This window comes from Thunnus albacares, chromosome 12, assembly GCF_914725855.1.
Source record: "Thunnus albacares chromosome 12, fThuAlb1.1, whole genome shotgun sequence".
NCBI classification, from domain to species: Eukaryota; Metazoa; Chordata; class Actinopteri; order Scombriformes; family Scombridae; genus Thunnus; species Thunnus albacares.
The window spans coordinates 19,925,169-19,950,593 of record NC_058117.1 but is presented as its reverse complement, the minus strand read 5'-3'; the positions used below and the strand labels follow the sequence as shown (position 1 = coordinate 19,950,593).

At 37.9% G+C, this 25,425-nt stretch overlaps 1 protein-coding gene across 3 annotated transcripts in view; it reads left to right on the top strand.

Moving 5' to 3' along the window:
* pde1cb (phosphodiesterase 1C, calmodulin-dependent b) overlaps nt 1-25,066 on the top strand; it is a 109,330-nt gene extending 84,264 nt beyond the window's left edge. For 2 of the 3 annotated variants that reach the window (XM_044367942.1, XM_044367944.1), the window contains 15 exons: nt 215-328; nt 1,795-1,977; nt 3,522-3,588; nt 3,783-3,899; nt 4,427-4,567; nt 7,200-7,300; nt 8,208-8,336; nt 8,899-9,000; nt 14,159-14,279; nt 16,257-16,338; nt 17,008-17,128; nt 18,458-18,630; nt 19,652-19,867; nt 20,915-20,977; nt 21,386-25,066. In XM_044367942.1, coding sequence (XP_044223877.1) covers nt 215-328; nt 1,795-1,977; nt 3,522-3,588; nt 3,783-3,899; nt 4,427-4,567; nt 7,200-7,300; nt 8,208-8,336; nt 8,899-9,000; nt 14,159-14,279; nt 16,257-16,338; nt 17,008-17,128; nt 18,458-18,630; nt 19,652-19,867; nt 20,915-20,977; nt 21,386-21,405 — 1,750 coding nt within the window. In that variant the 3' untranslated portion in view covers nt 21,406-25,066. The remainder of the gene's footprint in view (nt 1-214; nt 329-1,794; nt 1,978-3,521; nt 3,589-3,782; nt 3,900-4,426; nt 4,568-7,199; nt 7,301-8,207; nt 8,337-8,898; nt 9,001-14,158; nt 14,280-16,256; nt 16,339-17,007; nt 17,129-18,457; nt 18,631-19,651; nt 19,868-20,914; nt 20,978-21,385) is intronic. The other variant, XM_044367943.1, reaches the window with a different exon arrangement.
* Nucleotides 25,067-25,425: the final 359 nt, after the last annotated feature.

Sequence of the window (25,425 nt, the reverse complement as noted above, 5' to 3'; positions counted from 1 at the left end):
GTCAGGCTGCATTTTGAATATTGTTTGCCATCTCATTTTGTGATTTAGACTGAGAGGACAGGTTGATTATCATAATAAAAGAAAATAAATCTTGCCTCTTGTGCAGCAGGAACCCAGACCAGATTAATCTAATATCAGTTGCAATTAATTTGTCATGTCAAGACAGCAGGAGAGTAATCCCATTTGTTAAATGACTGTTGAATCTCTGTTTTAGATTAAGATGTCTGGTGAAACAACTGGAGAGAGGAGAGGCTTCCCTCTCTGACCTCAAGAAAAACCTTGAGTATGCAGCTTCGGTGCTGGAATCTGTTTACATCGAGGAGACAAGGTAAGAAAACAGCAGCTCTCTACAATGGAACAAGTACTGACATGGTTCATTTATTGAGAACAACAGGAGAGCACTGACAAAGGCCAGACTTCATAAAATTGATGACTATCATTAGTATGCCAGTTGACCTGTGCAGTTATTCTTTGTTTCATTTTAACTAATTCTTCTCTCTGCTGGGCTACATTGTCCTACAATTTTATGATGAATACTAGATTAAATGTATAAATTCAGTGGTGCTAATCCTAACGCGAACTCTAAGGTAAAAAAGTTCAGTTACTCATGTACTGCCCGTGCTTACTTACAATGCATTTCATATGGAAATATTATATTTTTTACTCCACTATATATATTTCACAGCTATAATTACCAGTTACTTCTCAGATTAAGATTTTACATACAAAACATATGATGAGTTTTTAAAATATTATGCACTGTTTTAGATTAAATTACCCAAATTACATAAAGCAGTTAAACTGGCTCCACTTCAACCAACTATGATATTTAAGTACTGCTTACATATTAATGCATCAATAATTATGATACAGTTATGTCATAATATAACATTGACATGGACCATTTTCCATAATAAGTACTGTGATGCTTTTATGCACACTTTCACTTGTAATGAAGTATTTTTGTAGTGTGTTATTGCTGCTTTTACTTAAGTAAATGATCTTAATACTTCTTCCACCAATGAATATGATGTTTATGTGGCAAATGTGAGTAGATAGGATGTATATGTCAACAATTTATCATCTCTAAATGATAAAATTACAGCAGGTTGTTTGTCACTCCGTTCCTAAATGTTTTTATATCCGCTGATCGTGACAAATATTTTTATTCAACAAAAACTGCTTGTTTGAGGTTATGGAAAGATCATCACCATTGCAAATTACCCTTTAAGTATGCCTAAGGTTAGGGAATATGTCAACGTATGCCAACAGTTGAATGCAGGTCCAGAATCTGAGATATGGCCAGGCTTATGGAATTATGTAAGCCCCTCGTCATCTAGATCCAAGCAGATTAGGGCCAGCGGTAGCATGGAGGATGATGAACTATCCAGTGCACAATCCATGTAGCACCATGATTATCAGTGTGATGTGACTGCTTTCTCTTTGCCATAAGAACATGTACTCAGTTCAGAGGGTGGAGACCAACAGGCTTTGCTCTTGATCCCTCATACATGTCAACACAACAGGGTAGCTGTGGAGAATTATTTCACACAATTGGATTTGAATAGTATATCATGGTGTTTCAAGAAGCCTGGGATGTTTTGATGTTATGTAAGATGTGATATTATTTTGATGGACAGCACTGGGATTTGAGTTTGATCCCCTGTTAGAGAAGAGCTACGAAAAATGATAAATATTTTAGTAAGCCTTTAGTAGTAAGCTGCATCTGTCTGTTTTCCCTTTCTTTGTCTCATTTTATATGTGTTTCTGTCCCTCCTTTCTGCCTTCTTTCAGGCGTTTGGTGGACACAGAGGATGAGCTTAGCGACATCCAGTCAGAGTCGGTACCCTCGGAGGTGCGGGACTGGCTGGCCTCCACCTTCACCCGCCAGATGGGCTTGATGCTGCGACGCAATGAGGAGAAACCTCGCTTCCGCAGCATCGTCCACGCCGTCCAGGCTGGAATATTTGTTGAGAGGTAAAAAAAGCACAATCACACAGCCACAAAATGTTTCAGCATGGTGCTTTTTATGCATGTACACTTTACATCACTGACATTTTGCATACAGTAGTGTCTTAGAGTTTAGAGTTTTGTTTTTCCTTCCCTCCCGACAGCTATCAGTGTACATTTACTTTAGTATGAAAATCTATCTGTAGAGACCTGAAAATTGCCTGCTTCCATCTGTGTCGGAATTAGATTATTGTTTATTCAAGATTTAAAGGTTTTATTTGTCACATGCTCAAGGAGGCATACTCATGAGGCTGTGCTAAAAAGGCTAGTATGAAATAAAGAATAATAATTAGAAAAATAATTAGATGAGAAAAAGAATTTGCTTTATTTATTAGAAAGTATTGAAATGCTAAAGTGTATATTAAGCTGTACAGTTTTTCAGTATATTAAAGTTAAATGTTCATATGTCACAGTTGCAATTCAAACTATACAAAAAAAAATTTGTACGCACTCAAGCACAAACATGCAAATGTTCAGGGTGGAGCAAAGGATTCACAGAGGACAATGTGCTGGACAAGGCTGAGGATATACAGAAATCAGAGGAAACAGTTCACTGTCCTGATGGCCTGAGAGATAAGTCGGATGTCGGCTTGGCTGTTAATGCAGTGCATTTTTCTCAGATCCATCTGAACTTGTGTGTGCACTGACACGAATGAAAACAGGTTGGGGAAAATAAATTTGAAAAATTTAACTCGCTACAGCCCAGTTTTTAAAATTACAATCAAAAATCCTTGTTGGAAATATTCGTGCATATTTATTTATTTATTTATTTATATCTGCACAGTGACTCAGTCACCTGAGTTGACCATACATCATGACGGCCTTGGCAAGCCTGGCTAAGCACAATCATTCAGAGAGTTACGAACAGCTCCTGCTCCAAGGCTGTGCTTTATCACACTCTAACATGCAATATGCGTTTGTTCAAATCAGTAAGCCCCAAACATGTAAGCTATAATCTTTCTTAATCTGTTTTTACAGACCGCAGTCTGTTTTTCAGACATTTACAATGAAGAAAGATTGGAACAGAGTGAGAAATAAAACTAAAATGAAAAGGTCACGTCCACCTATTCTGACAAAATGGCCGGCTTGATATTTAGTTGCATTTATCAATGCTATTTTAAGACATCTACCTTTTTTTATAACATGTTTTGTTGTATTTCACTAAATATTTGAGATATTGAGCATCGTGCACCGACTTTGCAACTTTGCAATGTTCCTACTGATGACTAATTTCTTACACACCTTTTTAAAGCATTTATGAATCTATATTCTGTCCCTTATATTCAATAAAGCTTTAAACATTTTGCATGTGAAAAAAACAGACTTGCAGTTGCAGTTGCCTTTTGTCAATGGAACCTTTTAAAGTTTCATACTGAGCTGTGTTGATTTAACGGTTTATAGTGAGTCTTGGTGGGGAACCTTCCAGGCTGTGGTTTTGGGTCGGTGACTTAACCTCTGGTGTTTACACTCAGCAGTGCACTTCATTTGATGTTTTTATCTCATCCAAACAGGATGTACCGACGTACCTCCAATATGGTGGGACTCAGCTACCCCCCTTCTGTCATATCTGTGCTTAAGGTATTAACATGTCTCACACATCCAAGCAGAAGTATATAGATATGAAATAACTTTGGCGCCCGTAGACACTCTTGAAGCAACATCAATCTCAACAAATTTTTAATTTGTTAGTTTTTTCTTCCTCTTGATAAAAAAATGAATATGTTGTTTGAGAAGGAGGGTGTCATTATTTGAATTCTTTCTCTTCTACCCAGAATGTTGACAAGTGGTCGTTCGACGTGTTCGCTCTAAATGAGGCCAGCGGAGAGCACGCACTTAAATTCATATTCTACGAGTTGCTCACAAGATACGACCTTATTAGCCGTTTCAAGGTAAAGTTACAAGGATATAACGTATCACTGGTCATTGCTACACCTGTTGTTTGTGTCATTAAAACAAGGAGAAATGAAATAATACCCAGTTCACCTTGTAAAAACCTTCACAGTCCTCCTCCAGCATGTCTGATTTGATAGAAGTGAGCACTCTCACTTCTCTGTCTCTTAAGTGTTAGATTGAGTTGTATTTCAACAATGACCATATTATGAGGGGGTTGGGCATACTTCATCTTATCTGATTCTGTGAAGCTCATTTTCTACACCCTCTTATAACTGAGGACACTCCACTTGAAGTGACAGCATCTCAGAGTAAATGACATGGGCAATGAAGCTGACATAAATATGTAATCGTAGTCTGCGGTAGCCTAAATGATGGACATCAATTTCAGATGCTGAGGGATATGTCCACGCATTCAAATTGTATGAACTCATCATTTAAATCAGCAAATAGCCTGTAGAAGCGTCTTACTGTCTGTAGTGTTCTTCGCTTGCAGTTATTTACAGTTGTTTTTGTCTGCTGTCAGATCCCGATCTCCGCGGTGGTGTCGTTCGTTGAGGCTCTAGAAGTGGGATACAGCAAACATAAAAACCCCTACCACAACCTGATGCATGCTGCTGATGTCACACAGACTGTACACTACTTGCTACTCAAGACCGGCATGGTGGTGAGTAAGAGCTGAATAGTTTAGATGACATAATCTCTTGAGATCAAAGCAATTACCGTACTCATACTCTACACCTTTCAAAAAAACCTACAGAAACCAGTTGCTTTGGTTTCATGTGGAAAAGCTCACTGGAATAAAGCACAGTCTTTGAAATCAAGGGGATTTTATCCACATGGTATTCAGAACATCTCTGTCAGCTGCCGTATACCAGCCTAATTGCAGCTTTGCCTGACATGCAGCTTCTAAATATGGCTTATTTTTTTCTCGGAGAATCCATGAAGCATTCTTTCATGGAAAAAAAATAAACACAAGACACCAGAGAAAAAAAAATCACAGTTTAATCCCAGACTCCTCAGGGCAGGTTTGAGCACGTCAACCCACATTTCTAAGAATATCTGTCAAAATGTGACACTTGTGACACAATGTGACACAAAGTATTGATAGTGATTGTCTCGACATTTTAAGTCAAATATTATTTCTTCCTTATTCTTTTGCCACAGCATTGCTTCATTTATATTCTCCTTATTTCATGTTGCTTTTGTTGTTTTTCCATCTGGTGACCTATATTTTACTCCTTCCCACTGGAGTGACTTTAGGGCATTTCTGATGCTGTGTTTCTTTCCAAAAAACACTCACTAAAGCTGAGTTCAAAGTCACCAACCAGCCAACCAGCCGGCCGCCCCCGCTTCCAGTGTTTTTATTTAATCACCTTAATAAGGTGGCTGCGACAGCTGTCAACATGGTGTGTTTCTTTGGGCAGTGCCTTGCGGAGTAAACCACATTACTGCTAGAACCACAGGCTCCTGGGAGAGCAGGAGAACAGCATCTATCATTTCGCAGGCCCTCCAGACTCCATTAAATCAACAATCAACAGGTCATTCATAAAGCAGGCCCATGAGAAAATATACTCAGGGATGGATCTGCCATCTTGCTCCCCCCCTTGTTCTTAATGACTTCCCCATCCCCCACCGTTGATTAGTCACCAATATCGACTGGGCTTCCTGAGCTAAATCCCCACTCTGTGTACGTGAGTGCACTCAAATGCATACACATCTCAGAGGGAAATGCCCACTCACAGGTGTGTGTGCTTGCTGCATACACACACAGATTAAACATGCATCCCCATAAATAAAAGTGCACACACAAACACACTTTTTACAATCAATTTCTTTATTTTTAGTTTCAGGTGGTTATTTATATGTTCCTATTATGAAACCGGTGTTTTCACAATTACTTTTTTAGTGCCAATGCTTATTTGCTTTCTTGTCGAGTTAGGTGAGAAGATTAATACCACTCTTATGTCTGTAAGGTAAATAAAGACTGGAAACAAGGACAAATGGCTAGCATGGTCCTTTCCAAAGGCAACAACATCTGCCTACCAGCACCTCTAAACTAATTAACTAAAACACTAATTAATGCTTTATATATTGTTTGTTTAATCCGTATAAAAACCAAAGCATAAAAACAACTTGTTGTTTTACAGAGGCTTTATGTTCCAGACGCAGCTAGCCAAAATACCTGCTTCCCCCTATTTTTAGCCATGCAAGTGGTACGGCTCTAGAGATGACAATGTCAGTCTATCTGTTAGTCATCAGTCCACCAATTTTGTCTGAACTGAAATATCTCAATAGCAATTGAACGGATTAAGATGAAATTTTGTACAAGCATTCAGGTTCTCCACAGGATGAATTCTAATGACTTCATCGTCATCATCAGCAGGTTTTCATTTTTGTCTTTTAGTGACATTTTTCAACACCCGTGAGATGGATTGCTATGACATTTGGTACAGACATTCATGTCCCCCTCATGATGAATTGTAATAACTTTGGTGATCCCTTAACCTTTCCTTCAGCACCATTATCAGATCAAAATTTGAATTTTTCCAAAAATAAATGGCTGATTCCTCAGTCTTTGATGGTAGCATCATATTTACTATGCACACATGAGACTGGTATTGATGGAATTTCAAACTACTCCTTTGCTGCTACTTTCATATCATAGTCCTCTTTGCTGCAGTGATGAGTAACACCTAAAAAGGCTTGAAACTTTTTATAAAGCATGACGTGTATTCTTATCTTGTGACTGCATTAACTCATAATAAAATTAAAGCGAGCACGACTTCTATTTATATTTGGTAACAGTGACAAATTAGACACTGTTTGAGAGGGGAAAAGGAGGGAGTGTTAAAGTGAGTTTAAATTGTGATTCTCAACTGGGCTTGTCTTATCTAAAGTTTCCTTTTTCGCTTTTCTGACTTTTCCTCTATCTCCTCCCCATTTGTTTCTTTCATCCCTCACGGTAATGTATTCCTCATGCCAAATACTTCTCTCGGCATCCTTTATATCACTTTCCTCCTCTACATCTTTATGACGTGATGTACCATTCCCTGCATTTCCTTTTTTTCCATTCACTGGCTTCTCATTTTTCTTCTCTAATTTCTGTCCATTCTTTCCTCTTGTGTTCATTATTTTCCTTTCCTTCTCTCCCATTGATGTCTGTCTTTTCCATGTCATTGCCTCCCCCCTTCAACACCTTTACCTCTCCTATATGCTCCTCTTAATATCCCCCTCATCCTTATCTTCACCTCCCTCCCCCTCCTCTTCTTTTTCTTCCCTTCTTCATTTGCCTCCAGCATTGGTTGACTGAGCTGGAGATCTTTGCCATGATCTTTGCAGCAGCGGTGCACGACTACGAGCACACAGGGACCACAAACAACTTCCACATTCAGACAAGGTAATGGATCATAAAATCAAAAATGCATGGCGCTGACTCACCGATCAATGTTTTCATTTACTGCAAGGGGGATTCATTCACACTGAGATCACCTGCAGTGCAGTAATAACACTAAGGCAGGACGGGAGTCCAAATGAACTCCAAACTCTGTGCCCTGGAATAAACATAGTTTGTTCTCTGTAGACATTACACTCGAAAACTTGAAGTTCCTCAGTACCATCACTGATGATAACTTGAACTAGAGAGAACAAATGTGTCATGTCAATATAAAAGCATCTATATTGATATAATTAGGAAATTTAGTTATTTAGTTGACACAATTCCAATCATTTCAGAAACCCTCAGCTTCTTAAAACATATAACGTTAATGTTTCTGAAACATACTTTCATACACAGGGGTGAAGTGGGGATTATTTCATGTCTAATTTTGAAACAGATTTACCGATCCACTATCCATCTAATGTTCAGCTTCCCAAACATGTTTATATCAGAGGTCAGTTCTCAGTAAGATAAGGGTCCTCACTTTTTTGTCTAATTTGATTAAAATTGTAGTTTTCTTTCCTTTCCTACACAACATGTTTAACCTCTCCTTTTACATTATCTACAAAGATATTGTTTTATTTAGGTTGAGATACGGTGTTTTTCCTCCACCTTAACTTCTCCTTGCCCTTTTTTGATTTTATTTTGTTTGTACGATTTTAATAATTTAATAACTGTTCATAAGTAAAGACTCAAAGAAGGATTTTTGGCATGTTTGGCATCCCAAAACTTGATCACATTCACATTTAAGTGATATATTTTATTGATAAAATGAAGAAGTAGCAACATCAAAGGGTTCCATTATTGCTCTATGAACTTTTTTTTCAGTATAGAAAGACTATTGCTTTGCTTTCTCTTTGACTGACAGGTCAGACACAGCTATCCTGTATAATGACCGCTCGGTGTTGGAGAGTCACCATGTCAGCGCAGCCTACCGCCTACTGCAGGACGACGATGAAATGAACATCCTCTACAACCTCTCCAAGGATGACTGGAGGTCAGAGAGACAGACACAGACAGACAATAAGAGAAGGAGAGACAGAAAGATGAAAGAGCTGAGTGACAGCAAAGGGAAATCAAACGCAGAGATGTAGTAGAGAGCAGATAGAGACAGATAGACAGGCAGGAGTGAAAGATGTAAACTAAGCAGGTCAAGCAGAACAGTCTCATAAAAAATACAATAGAGATAATATAATGTGCACACCCCCCATTTACAGCTCAATGTGAACTTATCTCTTATTTTTCAAGGCTAACAACTGTGCTCAGTGGAAAATCAGAAAAGTTGGATTACCTTCAAGGTCCAACAACTTTGTACTAAATGGAACTTTTATGTGTGATAATACATTAAAGGAGACAGCTGCAATCCGATTTCTCATGGCATAAGCTGGGACTTGTCAAAGCATGTATTATAAATAGCTCTCAAAAACTCTGTTGGCTGCCTTCATTTACTTTAGCGACTTCCGCAAGGAGTCGGCTTTTATTACCTGCGAGTTTGACAGTTCATTATACAGCACATGGCTCATGTTTCCCTCTCCTTTGTTTCTCTCCTTCTCATGCAGAGAGTTGCGGGCTCTGGTGGTGGAGATGGTGCTGGCCACAGATATGTCCTGCCACTTCCAGCAGGTTAAGGCCATGAAGAACTTCCTGCAACAGCCTGAGGGGTCAGTTGCCTTTTTCCTTCACCGCTGTTTACACTCTCTGCCCTCACCCCTGCGATTTACATTTCCATTAACCCTGCCATCAGCCTCTGTTTACTTACCACCTGCTGTTTACAACCCAATTAACCCTGCCCTGAAGGGTGCACTCATAGAGAAACAATGTTTTATATGAGGAAGACCATTTGAAACAAACAACTGATGATTTCTGTTGCTCAGGTGTTGTTTACGCAATGTAAAATATGGAAATAGAAATGAGTATCTTGCCAAATAGTACCAACACACATGCATTATAAAGCACAAATATACAGCAGGGTGTTAGAGCTGGCCCTCTCAGGCACAAACACAGTATAGTTTCTGTGCTGCAAGTCTGCAGCAGAGTTATGGTGCAGTCACACCAGATTTTAGCAGGGTGAAATTTATTTGTACACTGCAGTGAAAAACAGTCAGCATCGGAAATATTGCTGGCAGATTTGCTAGTATAGGCTGCTATATTAAGACACCAGGTAGAAAACATTCATCTTCCACAAACGTCGTATGGTTTCATGTTGTCTTTACCTGTATTCCTGCTCTGCTGCCTGTATTGTATATAAGGAATGATACCCTGAAACAACAGCTATATAACTTCCTCAGCCCTCACTGTCACTAATGGTGAATGAGTATTGGCAAAACAGTTAAATTTTATTGAGAAAGTCAGAAGTACACCACACAGCAGTGTAATGCATTTGGGTGCTGGTCAAGAGCAGGCAATGTAAAGACAATCAAAAATGATGGAAGGTTTTGGCTACACAACAAAAACCCAGCTCTGGACTGGATTTTCTGAAAGTGGAGGAGCGAGCAATGGGTTTCACGTTTGCTTGCCACCTCACAAAAAATACATTTCAGGTGTAATATAGGGGACTCAAGTCATGAGAACACAAGCTCCACACACAATACCAATTAAAACGTTTGGGCACACCTTCCCATTTGCTAGAATGAGAAAATGTATCCAAACTTTTGACTGGTACTGTGCATTATGGTATAGTAACAAAATTATATGAACTACATACACAGTCTGACCTTTTTGCAATAAATTATTTCTTGAGTTACATCTAGAAATTTAAAAACTAGATAAGAATACACATGTGACCAAATTGGGAGGCTACCATATTTAAAAAAAATAAATCTACAATTTCATCAAAAAATACATTTAATCCAAAGTAGACTGCAAAGAAAACCGAGGTTCTCCACAGTCAACCCTGCAACATATTAACATAAATAATGACCTAATAACAACAGCAACATAATACATGTAATAACAGCAGCAATTATCACCATTATTATCAACATCATCATAATTTAGAATGAATAAAATAAATAAACATTTATGGACAGGTCATGTAGCCATAGGCTTATACAAGGTAACTACCTTGAATAAAAAAAAGATGATGTAAACAACATAAGTTAATTTCATATTTAGGAGGTCAAAGTTCAACCAGGAAGAAGACAGGGCCAGGTGTATTCACAACAGGAACTTTCAGTTAAATTAATGGATTTTTTTCAGGCGCAGCCGGAACGTCCTTTTCACACTTTGTGAGCACAGCACCCTCCGCAGTGACTGATAGCTGGGTCTGCTGTACATGCAGACTTGGAGCTGCAGTTTAAAGTAAAATAGAGCTATCAAGCAAACTATCATGTGACGTGATGAGTCATCACTGCTGATGTAGCGCCAACACTGACGAGAGAAAGCAGCGAGGAACTTGTTGACCTTCAGAGTATTCTCTTCACTGTGATAATTCACAGCAATTGTCATGACTAGAAAAATGCCCACAAAGCAGTGATATGGAGATAAATAGCTTCCTGAGAATATATGTCGGAAACAACAATATTATTATTCCTATATTTGTGATTATACCTCAGAACCAAAGAGTGCTGACTAGAAGGTAATCATCAAGCGACAGTATAGAACACGTACACATGCACATGAATGAGAGATTGCAGTCTGCAGGTAATGCTGAATAGACTGTAATGTGAAGTAATTCAAACCAGTCTGCTCCCGGCCTGCTTACAGAGCACTTTAAGACCCAATCTGCCTCAAATGGAATGAGAGGAAATTTGAGCTAGTCTTTCTCACCTCTGTTTAACCTTGTGCTATGTGTGTGTGTGCGTGTGTGTGTGTGTGTATGTGTGTTTTCATTTGTCTGCCTCCTTTCCATATTGGTTCGGTGTGAGCCCATGCATGCATCAGTCCATTAAACATGATGGTTTGATATGGTATCAGGTGATATCTCAAACGCCACTGATGGCTGATGAGGTGAGATGATGCATCTTCACACTGTACTGATTAACTTAATGGAGGCAGTTTCTTTTTAGATGGAGACATTTGTCTGTTTTTAGGTTGTCGTGGGTACTTCAATGTGTTTGTATGCACACACTAATGGAAGTCTACATAAATTCAGAATCAGTTAAATTAGTGGAGACAGTTTGAGGGTGCCTTCAGTGGACCAGTGCCATCACAACACTTACCCCAGATTCCCTATGTAGCTAAATTCTGTAAACCAACTAATAACACTAACCATTGGTTGCTAATATATGAGCGATTTAGATTAAATAGTTAAAGAGGAAGGATGTGGTCACCCACCTGACATGACAGTTGATCTAAACTGGGGAGATTTTAAATTACATTTCACAAAAATGACACAATATTCCTCAAAATTACCAAATATTGTCAATTGGATTAGCATGGATGGATTGAATTAGATTATTATCCACTGCTTGATTACAACTAACTCACACACATTTTCTCCATGTTTGTGGATATAAATCAAACAGTCTTACCTTTTGGTAAGGATTGGCAGATGAGTTTAATATAATTTACCCTAAAAATGTAATGTTTGACAGTTATGCTATAGCTTGTGATGCTACAGTTACTCCTTGTTACATTGTTGATTGCTTTAGATCGGACCGCACTACAGATGTTTCCTAGCGACTGATTTACACATTATAAAAGTCCCCCTCCAGTCAAACATGTTATTTTCTTCTCGTTCCTTCAGTTGGATGTTTGAGCGTCACTGTGCAGGATGATGTATGTACAGAGTTTGACTTAAGAAGGCTGTTTTCACATTCAACTGCTGAAAGTGGAAAGTTTCTCTGTGCTTAAATCTGAGTTTAAGACGCTATTATGACCTGGTTCAAGTGGCCACAACAAAGGGGAAACACACCATGTCAATGTTTAACAAAAGATGATTTATTAAATCAAATTAAACAAATTAACTAAATATTTACAATATGGGGTGTGGATGTCAGTATAATCAGTAGTGTGCATGAGTGGAAGATGTCCAAGGGGGTGTTGTACGGTGCATAAAAGCAAAGACAAAGAAATAAAGAAACACAACCAAATTGAAAAAGCGTGTGGTGGGGAAGACACGAGAGCTGGAGCAGCAGCCAAAGTGGCAGAGAGTCAGCCAGAGCCTGAGCTGTGTCACAACCCAGAATTAAATAACAATCACCTGCATAAACAAAGCAGACAGCTAGGTAAATTGTACAGCAAACATAGCACACAACAGATGACACCACAGGAGTCATCACACACGCGTACTCACGAACATAATTTGTGACATCACAACAAATTTTCAATCAGGTAGAAGGAGTAGATGTATTTTTTTAAGGATTTTTAAGAAGGTAAATTCACTTTTTTGTGGAAAAACCATATCAGACACAAATTATTAAATTGCCTTCAAACATGGCTGGAGGGGATCTTTAAGTTTTAATGGTGCAGCCCTATTTAGTTAATCACTAGTTTGAAAACTGGTTTGAATCTACTAGATAATTACTAAGAAGTTATGAATGACTTTACATAAACTTAGTAACAGATTTATGAATACCAGGTGCAACCCAATCCATTGCAAGGTTACAAACTTTGAGACTTGACTTGCATTTTTCACATCTAATATTTATGCATATTTTGCAATTAATCAACCTATTTGTAACTTGTATATTAGCTCTTCCTAACAGCTAATACTGCTCTGCAGTCTGCTGCTATGCAGTTCATCTTGTCTACATTAAACTCTACTCCTACTGTCCCACTATACTCAATGTCTTAGTAATTTTATCTAGTTTAAATTATTTGTGCAACTTTTGTACTTAAAAAAAACAGTAATTATAGTAAATGTCGATGTCATTTGGTCAACATTTTTGTCCGAGACGCATCAAAAGGCCTAAAGCGAATACATTTTTACCATGGTGCCATATTCTGACCACTGAGCATATACACTACAGTGCCTATGAAAAAGTCTCTTGGATTTCTTCATGTTTTATTGTGCTCCTCGTCAGTTTTTTGCAGAGAGATTGTTTTAGACAGTTTTATAGCTGTGCCCCATTCTTTCCATTCTTGCTGTCTTCCAAGGGGTTTTCAGTGGCTTTGAGGTTTTCATCTGTCCCCGATTGGTACTCTTCAGTGGTGACAATTTGTCTGGAATTTCTGTTTGTCTGATATACAGTACCAGTAAAATGTTTGGACACATTCACTTGAATGAGAAAGTTTGTCCAAACTTTTGACTGGTACTGTACTTTTAGCTTGGGAGATTGACTAACCAGTAATTTGATCTACTAGATACATGTGTGTTTTTTTAGGGGACATCACATCTTTTTTGTCATTTTCTGTTTGGGAGCTGAGTGGAGTGGGCTTGTTTTAAGTGGGGCCTTAAAGAGACAGGAGTTAAAACGGCCTGTTTCAGACAAAGACTAAAGTGAGAGGCTGCATAAATAACCAGTATAAGATAAATAAGTTTTTTGAACTGCAAATAATTCAGATATTTCAGTCAAGCCCCAGAATATAAGTATAGACCTGGAAATGTGTACGATACATCCACCATAACGTAAAATCACTTGCTACACCTTGATTAAACACAGGTGATCTTATTTTATTTCACTGTGTGACTTCTAACCTGGCTGCACCAGTGATGGATTTTGTATAATGTATCACATTAAAGGGGTGTGATGCATTACGAAAATATTGTATTCAAACTCAATTTATAGAGATTTGTTTTCACTTTGACACCCTTTTCTATTTTATTCAATGCATTTGGATTCAAAGTTGAAAAACAATAAAACTTAAAAAAAACAACACAACCAATGACAAACACTCTCTGGGTGACTTAAGTTGTCTATCTTCTCTGTTTTGTAGCATTGACAAGCCCAAAGCCTTGTCCCTACTGCTGCACACAGCAGACATCAGCCATCCAGCCAAAAACTGGGACCTCCACCACCGCTGGACCACCTCTCTGCTGGAGGAGTTCTTCAGACAGGTGAGCAGGTGCACATCTTCTATATAAATACCACTCAGGCATCAGCACCTTTATAATCCCATGACTTCGAGAAGGCCAAGTGAAAATAAGGTTAATTGTGGCAGGAAGAGCACAGGTGAAACTAATAACAGTAATGACTGCTCCATCCCATTCGAGTGTCCCTGTAAGCCATAACTATGTGGTAAAATTAGTTTTAATTAGAGAAAAATGAAAATGTTCAGTTGTTATTGTCAGTTATTTTGACCAAACAGTATATTGGGTATTGAGTTAATAATAATAAACATCTTTTTTCAGTTTTTTTTAACAAGTTCATTTTAGAACGGCTATAAGCAATATTTTTTATAACAATATATCAAATGACCGTGTCTAATGTCAGAGGTGTTGCTAGTAGTGATGAACCTACTGAGAATTATCAGCGACTCTGCAGCTTCCCTCATTTTTACAAAGCTTTATAGCGAGTTTTAGCTCATTGTTTAGTTGTCTGGCTGCAACTTTACTGTTTTAGTTCACTCTCACCACCCTCATAGTGTATTTTTCGGCTGCAGCAGGCAGCTGTTTTCAGAGAAAAAGCTCTAAAAACCCACTGGACACTACCTGCTCTGCATGAAATCCCAAACAGACACAGTGAACATAATGGAACATTTAGCAGCAACAGAGCCAGATATTTCCCTTAGGAGTTGGTGGAGACCAAAACGCAAAGTGAACATTGGACGTACATTCATCAGGTAGACAGAGACACAACTCCAGATGAGTGATAATGTTGCTCCATAACTGCTGGATTTGTAAATAAGCAACATAAGCTGTTTCTGCTGCCCAATGGTGGACAAAAAATCAGTTGATGCTGGTTTAAGAAAACACTTAAGTGCATAAAATATAAAGAAGTCCAGGACATTTATCACAAATTACTTGTTTTAATATCTCAGTCTTATTATTTGTTTGTTTATTTATGATGGATGATTATATTGTACTGCCATGAGCTGTTGTACAATAAAGAAGTAAGTGAGCATTGATAATACAAGGGTCATAAAACTGGAACACCTAAATAGAGAGCAGCCCTGATTAATGTTATTGGTCACACATGTGATTTTTTCTGCCATGTTAAAGTGTCTGCTGTGAAAAGGCTTGTTGGTTCAGCTGTGCAGTCTGTGAGGAACTGTTAAAATTAAGATGAAAGACTACAGTAAGTTGGAAGTAGGATTTATTCATCTTGTCTCAAAATAGTACACTGAGGTGCTTTTTGATGCGTATAAAAAATTTGTTCTACAAATTCAGTCCCATATAAGTCAGGTTTTCTTCACAAAGCATTGCAGCATTTTTTTTAATATGATGCTTTGGCGCAACTCTACCCCCCAAAGCAGTTTACATTACTGAGATATGCAGTCATACTTATGAGTTTATGAGTTATATCAACTAATCATTTTTTTAAAATGATGCCATGATAAGTGCCATGGCAGATTAAAATGTAGAACATTAACTCTTTGATAAAACAATGCATTCTACTATAAATAATAAATTGCATCTTTGTAAATGTCAACAAAAGGGACAGTTAACTGGTGCCATGTTGTTTTCATCTCTTCCATTATTAATCCACATTGTTCTGATTATCAGCGCTATTGTTGTGGCTGCTTTCACAAGGCCTTTGTCTCTCGGGATATGAATTGCCGATAAATAGCTTCTCCACAAGAACATTGCCTCCCGACTCCACATCTCATCTGTTTGTGATGAATCAGAAGAGAAAATGAAACACATTTGTGGCCCAGAAGCACTTGGGGCGAGGGCCAGACAAATCCAAATCCTGTTGATAGAAATGTGAGCATATGGTGTGTAGTGGTAGCGGTGGTGGTGGTGGTGGTGGTGGTGTGTACTTTACGTGTGTTGTAAGTGTGTGTTTATGAGTGTCAGTCAGTTGTGTGTGTATTCCTAGAGGGTGGGGTACATTTTTCTAGATTTTGACAGAGGAAACTGATGTGTTTCCAGGGGGACAAAGAAGCAGAGCTCGGGCTGCCGTTCTCTCCACTCTGTGACCGAAAATCCACATTGGTGGCACAGTCCCAGATCGGTGAGTAGCGACACCGTAATGGTGGATGTATGGGTTTAGGAGCGTTGCTCCAAAATGAGTTTATTTGTGAAATTTTCTTTTGTAAAAGTATTTATAGAGCACCCAAGCGTAGGTTTGGTTTTTGAAGTGTGTATGTGTGGGTTCCCTAATAATGGTGGTAAAACAAAGAAAACAAGAAACATTACTGAATTATTAAGGCACAAAACCTGTTATCACATTTAGTGTCTTTGATAAAGACCCAATACTTTCTCCTGAAAGCTATGTCCTTTGCCTCATTTGTGTATAAATGTAAATAAGGAAAATAGATTTGGTCAAAAGATTTGCAGAAGAGGTGGCAGGACTGTTTTTCATCCCTGACTAGTGACTGCAGTTTTTCTCTCAGGCTGAGTTGATTAAACTAAAGGACAAATGTTTCCTGTTGTCTCTCTACCGTCTAAAAATACCTCAAAAAACATAAAAAGGTAACTTTAGTCCTTGGTTGACACTGTTAACACCCATAAACTTCATCCTATTTGTATCTCAGATTTGATCTTCAATTTTATAACATTATGGAAAAACCTTGAAAATTTCCCAGTCTTAATGTCTTCAATTATAGCATTGCAGTGACTGTTCTTAGCAGTGATTGTTTGTTTAAATGTTGTGAATTTGCTGATCTATCTTTGTCACCAGGGTTCATAGACTTCATTGTGGTGCCCACCTTCACTGTGCTGACAGACATGATGGAACGTATCGTCACACCGCTCATCGACGAGGCCTCCCATTCAGGTTTTGCAGGCTTTCGGCGCTCAAGGTGAGCTTCAGTACCTCCTCTTAAATACTGGGAGATCAATTAGAAATGAAAAGTTTTGGATTCTTATTTCTGGTGGAAAGATCTATGGCAAAGCAGAGTAGATGGAAGTTGGTGACTGTATGTAAATCTAAATGAAAGTGTAACCAGCTTGGTTAAATGAGGATGGAGAACACACTGCTTTCTACCCTTCACCTCTCAACCTGTCACACGAACCCTCATTCCTTTTTTGAGTAACTGCACTCTCAATGACGTGATTAAACCTCAGCAGCTCCTCTGCAATAACAGCATATCTAATGGAAGTATTGAGAACAGCAGATGAGTCTCCCATGAGTAATCCATTTCTGTGCGTGGAAATGTCTCCACCTTTCATCAGACAGAGCCACACACCTTGAAATTGACATTTTAGAAATGCTACTCAAGTTTGCCTCGCCATCCCGGATCACAAATGGGCCTCAGTGCTGGATTGGCATACACAATAGCCTCTTGAGATTCAAAAGGAAGTGATTTTGTCTCCACTGGCTTAATTAATTGGCGTGCTACATTTCCTCCAGCCACGTAGTAAATCAGGTATGTGTAGTCATGATTTAAGCTTTGAAACCTCACAAATAGGAAAATACATTCTACTTACTCTTGCGTTACTAAAATTTAGATTATCCAGAGAAAAATCATTTAAAAAGTTACAGTCTGTTATTTCTTTAATCTTTGTGTCTTATTAGAAAATAAAGCAGTACTCGGGGAGTCTGGCTCTGCATCTTCCGTTGCACCTGCACATCAATATCAGCCTCCCCATTCTCCTCAACAGCAGTCATTAGCATCACTCAGTGGGCCTTCAGTCGAAGCTAACCGAGTGGAAATCTCAGATAGTGTTGCCACTTGTGCTTTCTCCTTGTCTCTGCACACACCTGGGTGCTTATGGGTTTTTTTGGACCGTCTCTTTCACAGCATTTATAGCAGCTTTCAATCATCTGTAACGATGTCCGCTGTCTATTTTTGCCTCTGCTTATTTTTCTTTCTTCTGGTCAGTTAGTCCACTATTTTGGTCCAAATTAAATTATTTCAACAGCTACTGGATGGATTACCGTGAAATTTTGCACAGACATTCATGGTCCCACACAGAAGGGATTACTTTAGCCATCCCCTGACTTTTAATCCATCACCACCAGGAAGTCAAAGTTTTCACTTATCCAACAAAATGTTTGCAGACATTCCTGCTTTTTCCTGACCTTAATCATTAGCATTTAACACAAAGCACCGTTACAGCCTCACAGAGATGCTTTAGTCTTGTTAATCTCTCAACTTCTCTCTTCACTCTCATTTTGTCCTCTCCAGCCTGAACAGTATTAGCTCAGAGGAAGCCAAGAGGCACAGTGTGAAGAGCATAGGCTCCGACAGCAGCTCAGGCCAGAGCTCTTTGCTGACGGTGGACATGAAGAACTTTAAGGCGTTGTGGAATGAGGAAGTTTATCAGAACAGAGAGAGGTGGAAAGCTCAGGCTGATAAAGGTACAGTACATCCATTCAGCATTTAAATTGGTAAAAGTACGCAGGATTTGGCAACTTTGGGAACATCAAAGCTCCTATGTGTCTGAATAGAACATGAGATCCACCAGAATATAGAAAATTGGCTTATGAGGCGGTAATGCTCTTAGCTTACTCAGAGGGGGATTCCAACTTTGTAAGTGTCGGATTTTGTGGGATATACAGAAATTGTCTGTGTTGATTTATAATGTGAAATTCAATAAGAGCTGATCAGTATGTTGACATGCATCAGTTCTAACTTAGAAGCATTTTCTAAGGGGTTTATAAGTTGTAAGTAATAACTTTCTTAATTTTTAATAACTAATCAGTTATAAGCCATTAATCAAACATCCCTCTGGTTGGTATCTGTCCTCCTGTTTTATCTTTTTAGGTCATTTATCAACAATTTATTAATATTTACAATTGGGGACTTGGTAAGTTCTTGTATGTAGCATTTATGAATGAATTACTGGAAATGTATTGCCGCAAACTTAATGGCTTATTACAAAGTGAGAAAATAATGTCAATTTATTAACTGATTAGCAACATTTATTTATTTGTACATTGCATATCTGCATTTTTGGCATATGTACATTTTGCTTTTTGACATTTATAATATTTATTTAGATTTTTTAACCTCTACATTTGCTTTTTTCTAATCTTTATTTTTCACATATTTCACTACACATATTAGTTGCATTTTAGTTAAATGACAAATAAACCTTTGAATCCTGTAATCAATGTTTTAAATTTTAAACAGGCAAAAGGGATTTTCTCACAACCTGGCAACCCAAAAATTCTTGGTTTATAAATAATCTGCTACTCTATAAATCATTAGTGAATTCTTTTTAGCCATCAATAAAGTCATTAGTTACAACTAACAACACTCCAGTAAGCTCTCTGATTAACCTTTACTGACTCAAAGTAAGAAGTCGTCATGAATTAATGCACATGAACTCACACTGTCACATATGCTAACCCGCCTGCATGCTCCATGTGACCTCAGAGGCGGAGGAGAGAGCTAAAAGGGAAGCGGAGGAGCAAGCCCAGCAGGAGGAGGCCATGGAGCCCCAAGAGGTCCACACAGAATCAGAACAACCTGAACCAAATGAGGACAAATTGGAGGGGGAGGCGCCAGAGTCAGTGGAGGTCAGCAGACCACCAGATGGTAACACAGTGGAAACAGAGCAGGGAGCACAGAAGAATCCACCAATGCAGAACGGTACATCTCCTTACTGTGTAACCCCGTAGCATGAGCTGTTTTTAAGAGACATGACATCAGGCAATGTCTTTAACTGTGCTATGTGTGACGTAATTCTCCAAACCTAAGTGATCATTACAACCTCAGTGAATGTTAAGACAATTTTCTACGATGATGTCTCAACCCTGTTTCATGCTACATCAGTGAAACAGTTTATAATCTCTGAATCTCTTGTTTCCATTCAATGCAAAACCAAATTTCTGAGATGAAGAGTAGTAACACCGTCCAAATCATTCGGTGTAGTTGTTTTGTGAATAAAAACTAGTTTCTATCTAATTGTTTTGAAGCAAACCAGGTATCAGAACTCCCTCATTGGATGGTCGGGGCTCGGGCTACAACTAACAATTATTTTCATTTTTTTTCAATTTACCAATTAGTTGTTTGGTCTATAAAATTTCAGAGAATGGTGAAAAATGACAATCACTGTTTCCCAAAGCCCAAGATGCAACTTCAAATGTCTTGTTTTGTCCCGACCGACAGTCCACAACCCCAAAGATATTCAGTTTACTGTCATAAAAGACTAAAGAAACCAAATATTCACTTTTAAGAAGCACAAGAAACAAGAGAATCTTAGTAAAATCTGACTAAAAGCAATTAATCAATTATCAAAATAGTTGCTGATTAATTTTCTATTGATTGACTAATTGATTAATCAACTAATAGTAGCAGCTCTAGTCGGAGCACCAGTAAGCATGTCTATGACATACAAAAATCTAAACAAGGAAGTGAACAAAGTCATTGCAACAGTGGACTGGAGCTAAAATATTACATTGATAAATTATTAAAATGAATTATAAACATGTTTTAATATCTAACATGTTTTTCTGTTTCAAAATTTTAAAAGTATTAATTCAATAAAACTCTACGTAGCTCAAGGACAGCTGTACTTTATTACAAACTTACATTTCGAATGTCCTAAAGCAGAGAGGATGCTTCGGAGGTTTCACATTCTTGATAGGATTGTGTGCATGATTCTGACAAATAACACAAACTATTTTGCCTTTTCAGGAGAGCTGTCTGAAGGGGCTGAATCTCCAGAGAGTGTAGAAGACAAGAACGCAGGAGCTGATGGTGAGTTTACTACGTAAAGCCCAACACAATTCACAGAGAATTAAACATGACCTTATGAAATAAAGTTTAAACCAGTGTTTCGATTTAATCTCCCTTCATCTTGTTTTGGCAATGAAGCAACAGCATGTGCAAAGAAATGCTACCCTACCTCGGGGGGGGGGGGATATACTGCATTTGTACTACTTTTTAGCTGTTGCAGTGTGTGCAGTGTGTTGATGAAAAGATATTTTTCCCTGCAATGAAACTAATTACTATTAAATAAGCTAAAGACAGTTGTTTAAATGGGAAACATGGGACCAGAATTTTTGCTACTTGATTAGCAGAGTACGCAGAAATTGTAATACATCAGAAATACCATTGTTTATCAGATTGTTTATGTCTATGTATATCTCTTTTATTTCCTTTTAGCAGAGGTGGCGATGGAATAATCAAGCTATGGAGTATCACAGCCACACTGTTTGCATCTGTACTGCTGTGGATCTGAACCTGCTTTTACCCACATGGGAGGACTCGCCAGAGGGAACAGCAATTAGTTGGACTGTGTCGCCCTCTACAGGACACCAAGAAACTGACACCTTCACTTTCTTTTTTTTTTTTTTAGTCTCTCATATGATCAGCTGTTTTCACTTTGCTTTTTACTTTCACCATGTTTCTACTCCCAGGCTCTTGTGTGCAGAGCTTGCAGCTCTCTCTCTCTCTACCCATGTGCATTAATCCTCCCTTCCTGCTTACTGATAAAGATGACAGAAGAAGATTTAATGACCTTAAGACAACAGTGAGGATAAGGAGGAGCCTTTGATAGACTGCTTTTGTGTGTTTCTTTTACATGTCGCCATTGTAAAAACCTCACTTTTTAACACTGCTTTATTATTCTCTGTCAACACAAGGTATAGTCTGTTAAAAGTTTATTTAGAGACACAAGGTTATTTTGGTCCTTACAGAGTTACACATGAGTACAGATTTGTGGGAAATGCAGATTAGATGCACAGTAAGAGGGACTATTACAACTGCTGCATATAGTAGTATGTACAGTATATGAGTATGTGTACAGTACATGGTGGTAACTGAGTACACTGGAGTTAAATTCACAGGTCTGCAGCTCTACCATTTTACTAGCAAGTACTCCTTAAACAAATCCACTCTATGTAGAAAAGTCTTCACAGATCACGCTTCTGCTTTAGGAGCTCCTGTTGAGAGTCTCTTCTGTTTGCTGCGGTGACTACAAAAAACATTTTTTACCACCATTTGTGGCTCAATCTGTCCCCTTAATATGTTTACTTTCTTGCTTTCCTCAGACATTGTGTCCTTGCAGCCCGGTTTCAATCATTTGTTTTATGTGTTATTGCCGTCTTTACTGTACATATTGAAAGTTTCTATATGTTTGGATCTTAGGAGGAATAGAAATCCTGTGATTCCACCATCCACCGACAGATAGTTTTGGATATAACGTGAAAAAATGTCCAAAAATTAGAATGCAACTTTTGCATTTCAAACATATCACGTACACTAATGCATTCAAGTTTTTGTAATATATACAGTTCTTTTTTGTTTACCTTTTTTTTTTTTGTAACATTCTTATTTGTTATGCAATGTCCGACATGAGTCACGCACTAAATGTGTCTAATATCCTCACAATGTGTGTCACTCTAAAGTTGTCATCAAAAAGTCTCTGTTGAACGTTTCTTCGTCAGACTTCTTCTCGATGCCTTCTTATGTGTATTTAAGCTGTAGCACAGAGTCAATATTGTCGCTGAATTAGAGAAAAATCTTATATATGTGTAGTATTTCTTTTTTTTTTTTGCAGAGCAGTTATGTTACAGCAGCTTCACCTTCTCAGTTGTTGGTGTAATGTTTAATCAATGTGTTTACAGTGTGCTCGTACACCTATTAGCCAGTTGAATCCATCATGCTTCTGTGATGGCCGTGCATCCGAGGCTATGAGTCCAAACTGTATCTGCTTCTTGGTTGTTTGCCAGGTTTTTAAGGCTTGTAAGACCCTTGTAATGTTGCGTATATAAGATGCAAATATTGCTTACTGTGCATATGTAACATATTGAACCTTTGCAACGCTGGTTCAGCTTTTACTATATATGTGTAACTGGAAAAAAAAGAAGCATTTTGGCAGTATTTGCATAATGATGGATATGTTTTCCCTAAAATTGTGCACTTTTTTTTCTTTCATTAGGTTCTAAATTCTTTTGGTATGATAATCCCGAAATTCATAGTGGCAAGATGAAGTTCTTGGCATATTCTATGTTTATTTTACAGTATACTGTACATGTGTATACTGCTACCTACACTAATATGTATAGAATACATCGGTTTTAAAAGGGGTAAATAATTTAACAACTAAAATTTATATAAATAGGAATTATAGAACCTTGTGAATTTTTTTTAGCCTCTTTGTTTTAATACACACTCCCCATTTTTATATTATAAAAGGAACATTAGTGACACGCTGGGATATAGCAGTTTATCACGCAATGTAACCATGCTACTTTCTACCTAAAAAATACAGTCAGTGGTTAGCAAGCCAGCTGGCTGAACGTGTGCCTCTATATGTACTTATCATTTCACATCTTTCACCTGTAGGAAAAGAACTTTGTGATGTCATTTGAATCTGTGCGAATCCAGGCACAGTCAAAGAAACCAGTAAATATCTTCCTACAATATTACACACTAAAGAGTCTTGACTAAGACCTTTATTTTAGACACTGTTGGAAACCTACAGCCTGTTTGTAAAGTCAGCTGTTCAATGTCGCAGAAGTATAGTATTTATAATGGTATATTTTGCTCTTTTTCATTTAGAAAATCTATTTTCTAGCTGTTTTTGTGCTGTATAGTGTACGTTTTTTGTTTTATTGTTCGATCCTTTTTTGACTCAGAGGATGGATTGTCAAAAAATACGTCTTCAACATGTAATGACATTTTTCTTTTTTTTGTCATTTTGTCTCCCTTCTCTGGTTTTATTTGTCCCGTGCGTCTGTTCGATATGTTTTTTTTGTTTATTTTTTTCCACCAGCTCTGAAGTCAGAAATATTCAAGTGGCTCAAAACTCTGTGAATTTACAGAGTGCACATCTTAGCAAATTAGATTTATAAGTAGAACAAACACAAAACCTGTTGTATCCTCAAAATAACCTGCCTGACACTTGGTAAAGCAGAATATATTTTCTGTACCAAGGGACCAATACATGTACAGTCTTGTAGTTTGCTCTATCTTTTCACTTGCTACTGTGATAGCCTACTATATGAATATTTAACAGGAATTTATACCAACCATAATCAGAAACATAGCTGTATTTATGACATGTAAAGACTTCTAAACATGGTGTTTTGTAATGGTTACTATGGAACAGATTATTTGTTGTTTGTTTAATGCTTTGTTTCCTTGTTTAGTCTGAATCACTCTATATGACTGAGGTTAGATGGATGTAACGCCTGTGTGTGTGTGTGTGTGTCTGAAACGCCGGAAAATTCATTCAAATTTTAAATTCAATTCAAATTCATGCATTTCTGATCTCCTCACTGTGACCTGCTCTATTGATAAGAGTGTTGAGATGAGTGTGTGACATGACTGGGTGCATATGTGTGTGTGTGTGTGTGTGTGTGTGTGTGTGTGTGTGTGTGTGTGTGTGAGAGAGAGTGTGTGAGACAGATGAAGAGAGAGAGATAAACAAAAAAGTGATGCAGTGGACCGTGTAAAGCTAGATAAACAATTCTCACCACCACTTAACAATCAAAAAATGCATTTCAGATAAACACTTTTTTCCACTTTAAAGATCCAATCTTCATATGGTTTATATCCCTCATCAGGCTGAATATGTTTACATATATAAAACAAAAGTAGACATATTCTCAAGGTCAAATCACAAACTTGTGCTCGCCTAAAACCAAGGTGAAACATTTTAAAAAAGAGATATAACAGTCCACTACATCCCTGAATAGAATGACTTAGAGAGTGCGTATGGGTGTGTGCGTATGCATGTATGTGCATGCATGTGTGTGTCACTGTCCCATGCCGGCCAGGCGGCCGTGTGTGCCACCATGCTATGTGACTGCACAGCCGTATCAATAAATCTGGACTCAAAGGGCTCAGATCATGTCTGCCTGTCTTCATTTCTTCAACACAAAATGTAAAAGCTATATATTAGTGACATGCTGAAGATTATTAAAGGATATGCCTGGTAATATTATATTATATATTATATATTTTTTGTTATAGCCAACAAATCCCATGAAAAGACCAACAAACCAACAGTGTGTTTGTCTGTCTCAGTACTTCTTGACTTCCACAGCCTGTCTCGGGCTTCATTCGTTCCTACTGAGGACATAAATCTTTAAAAACACATCACAAACGTATGTGTATAACGTATTTAAAGGCCTAAGAGTTTCCAAAAACAGCAGGCTACTGTGATTTTTACTAAAATGGAGCATAATGTTAGTTCC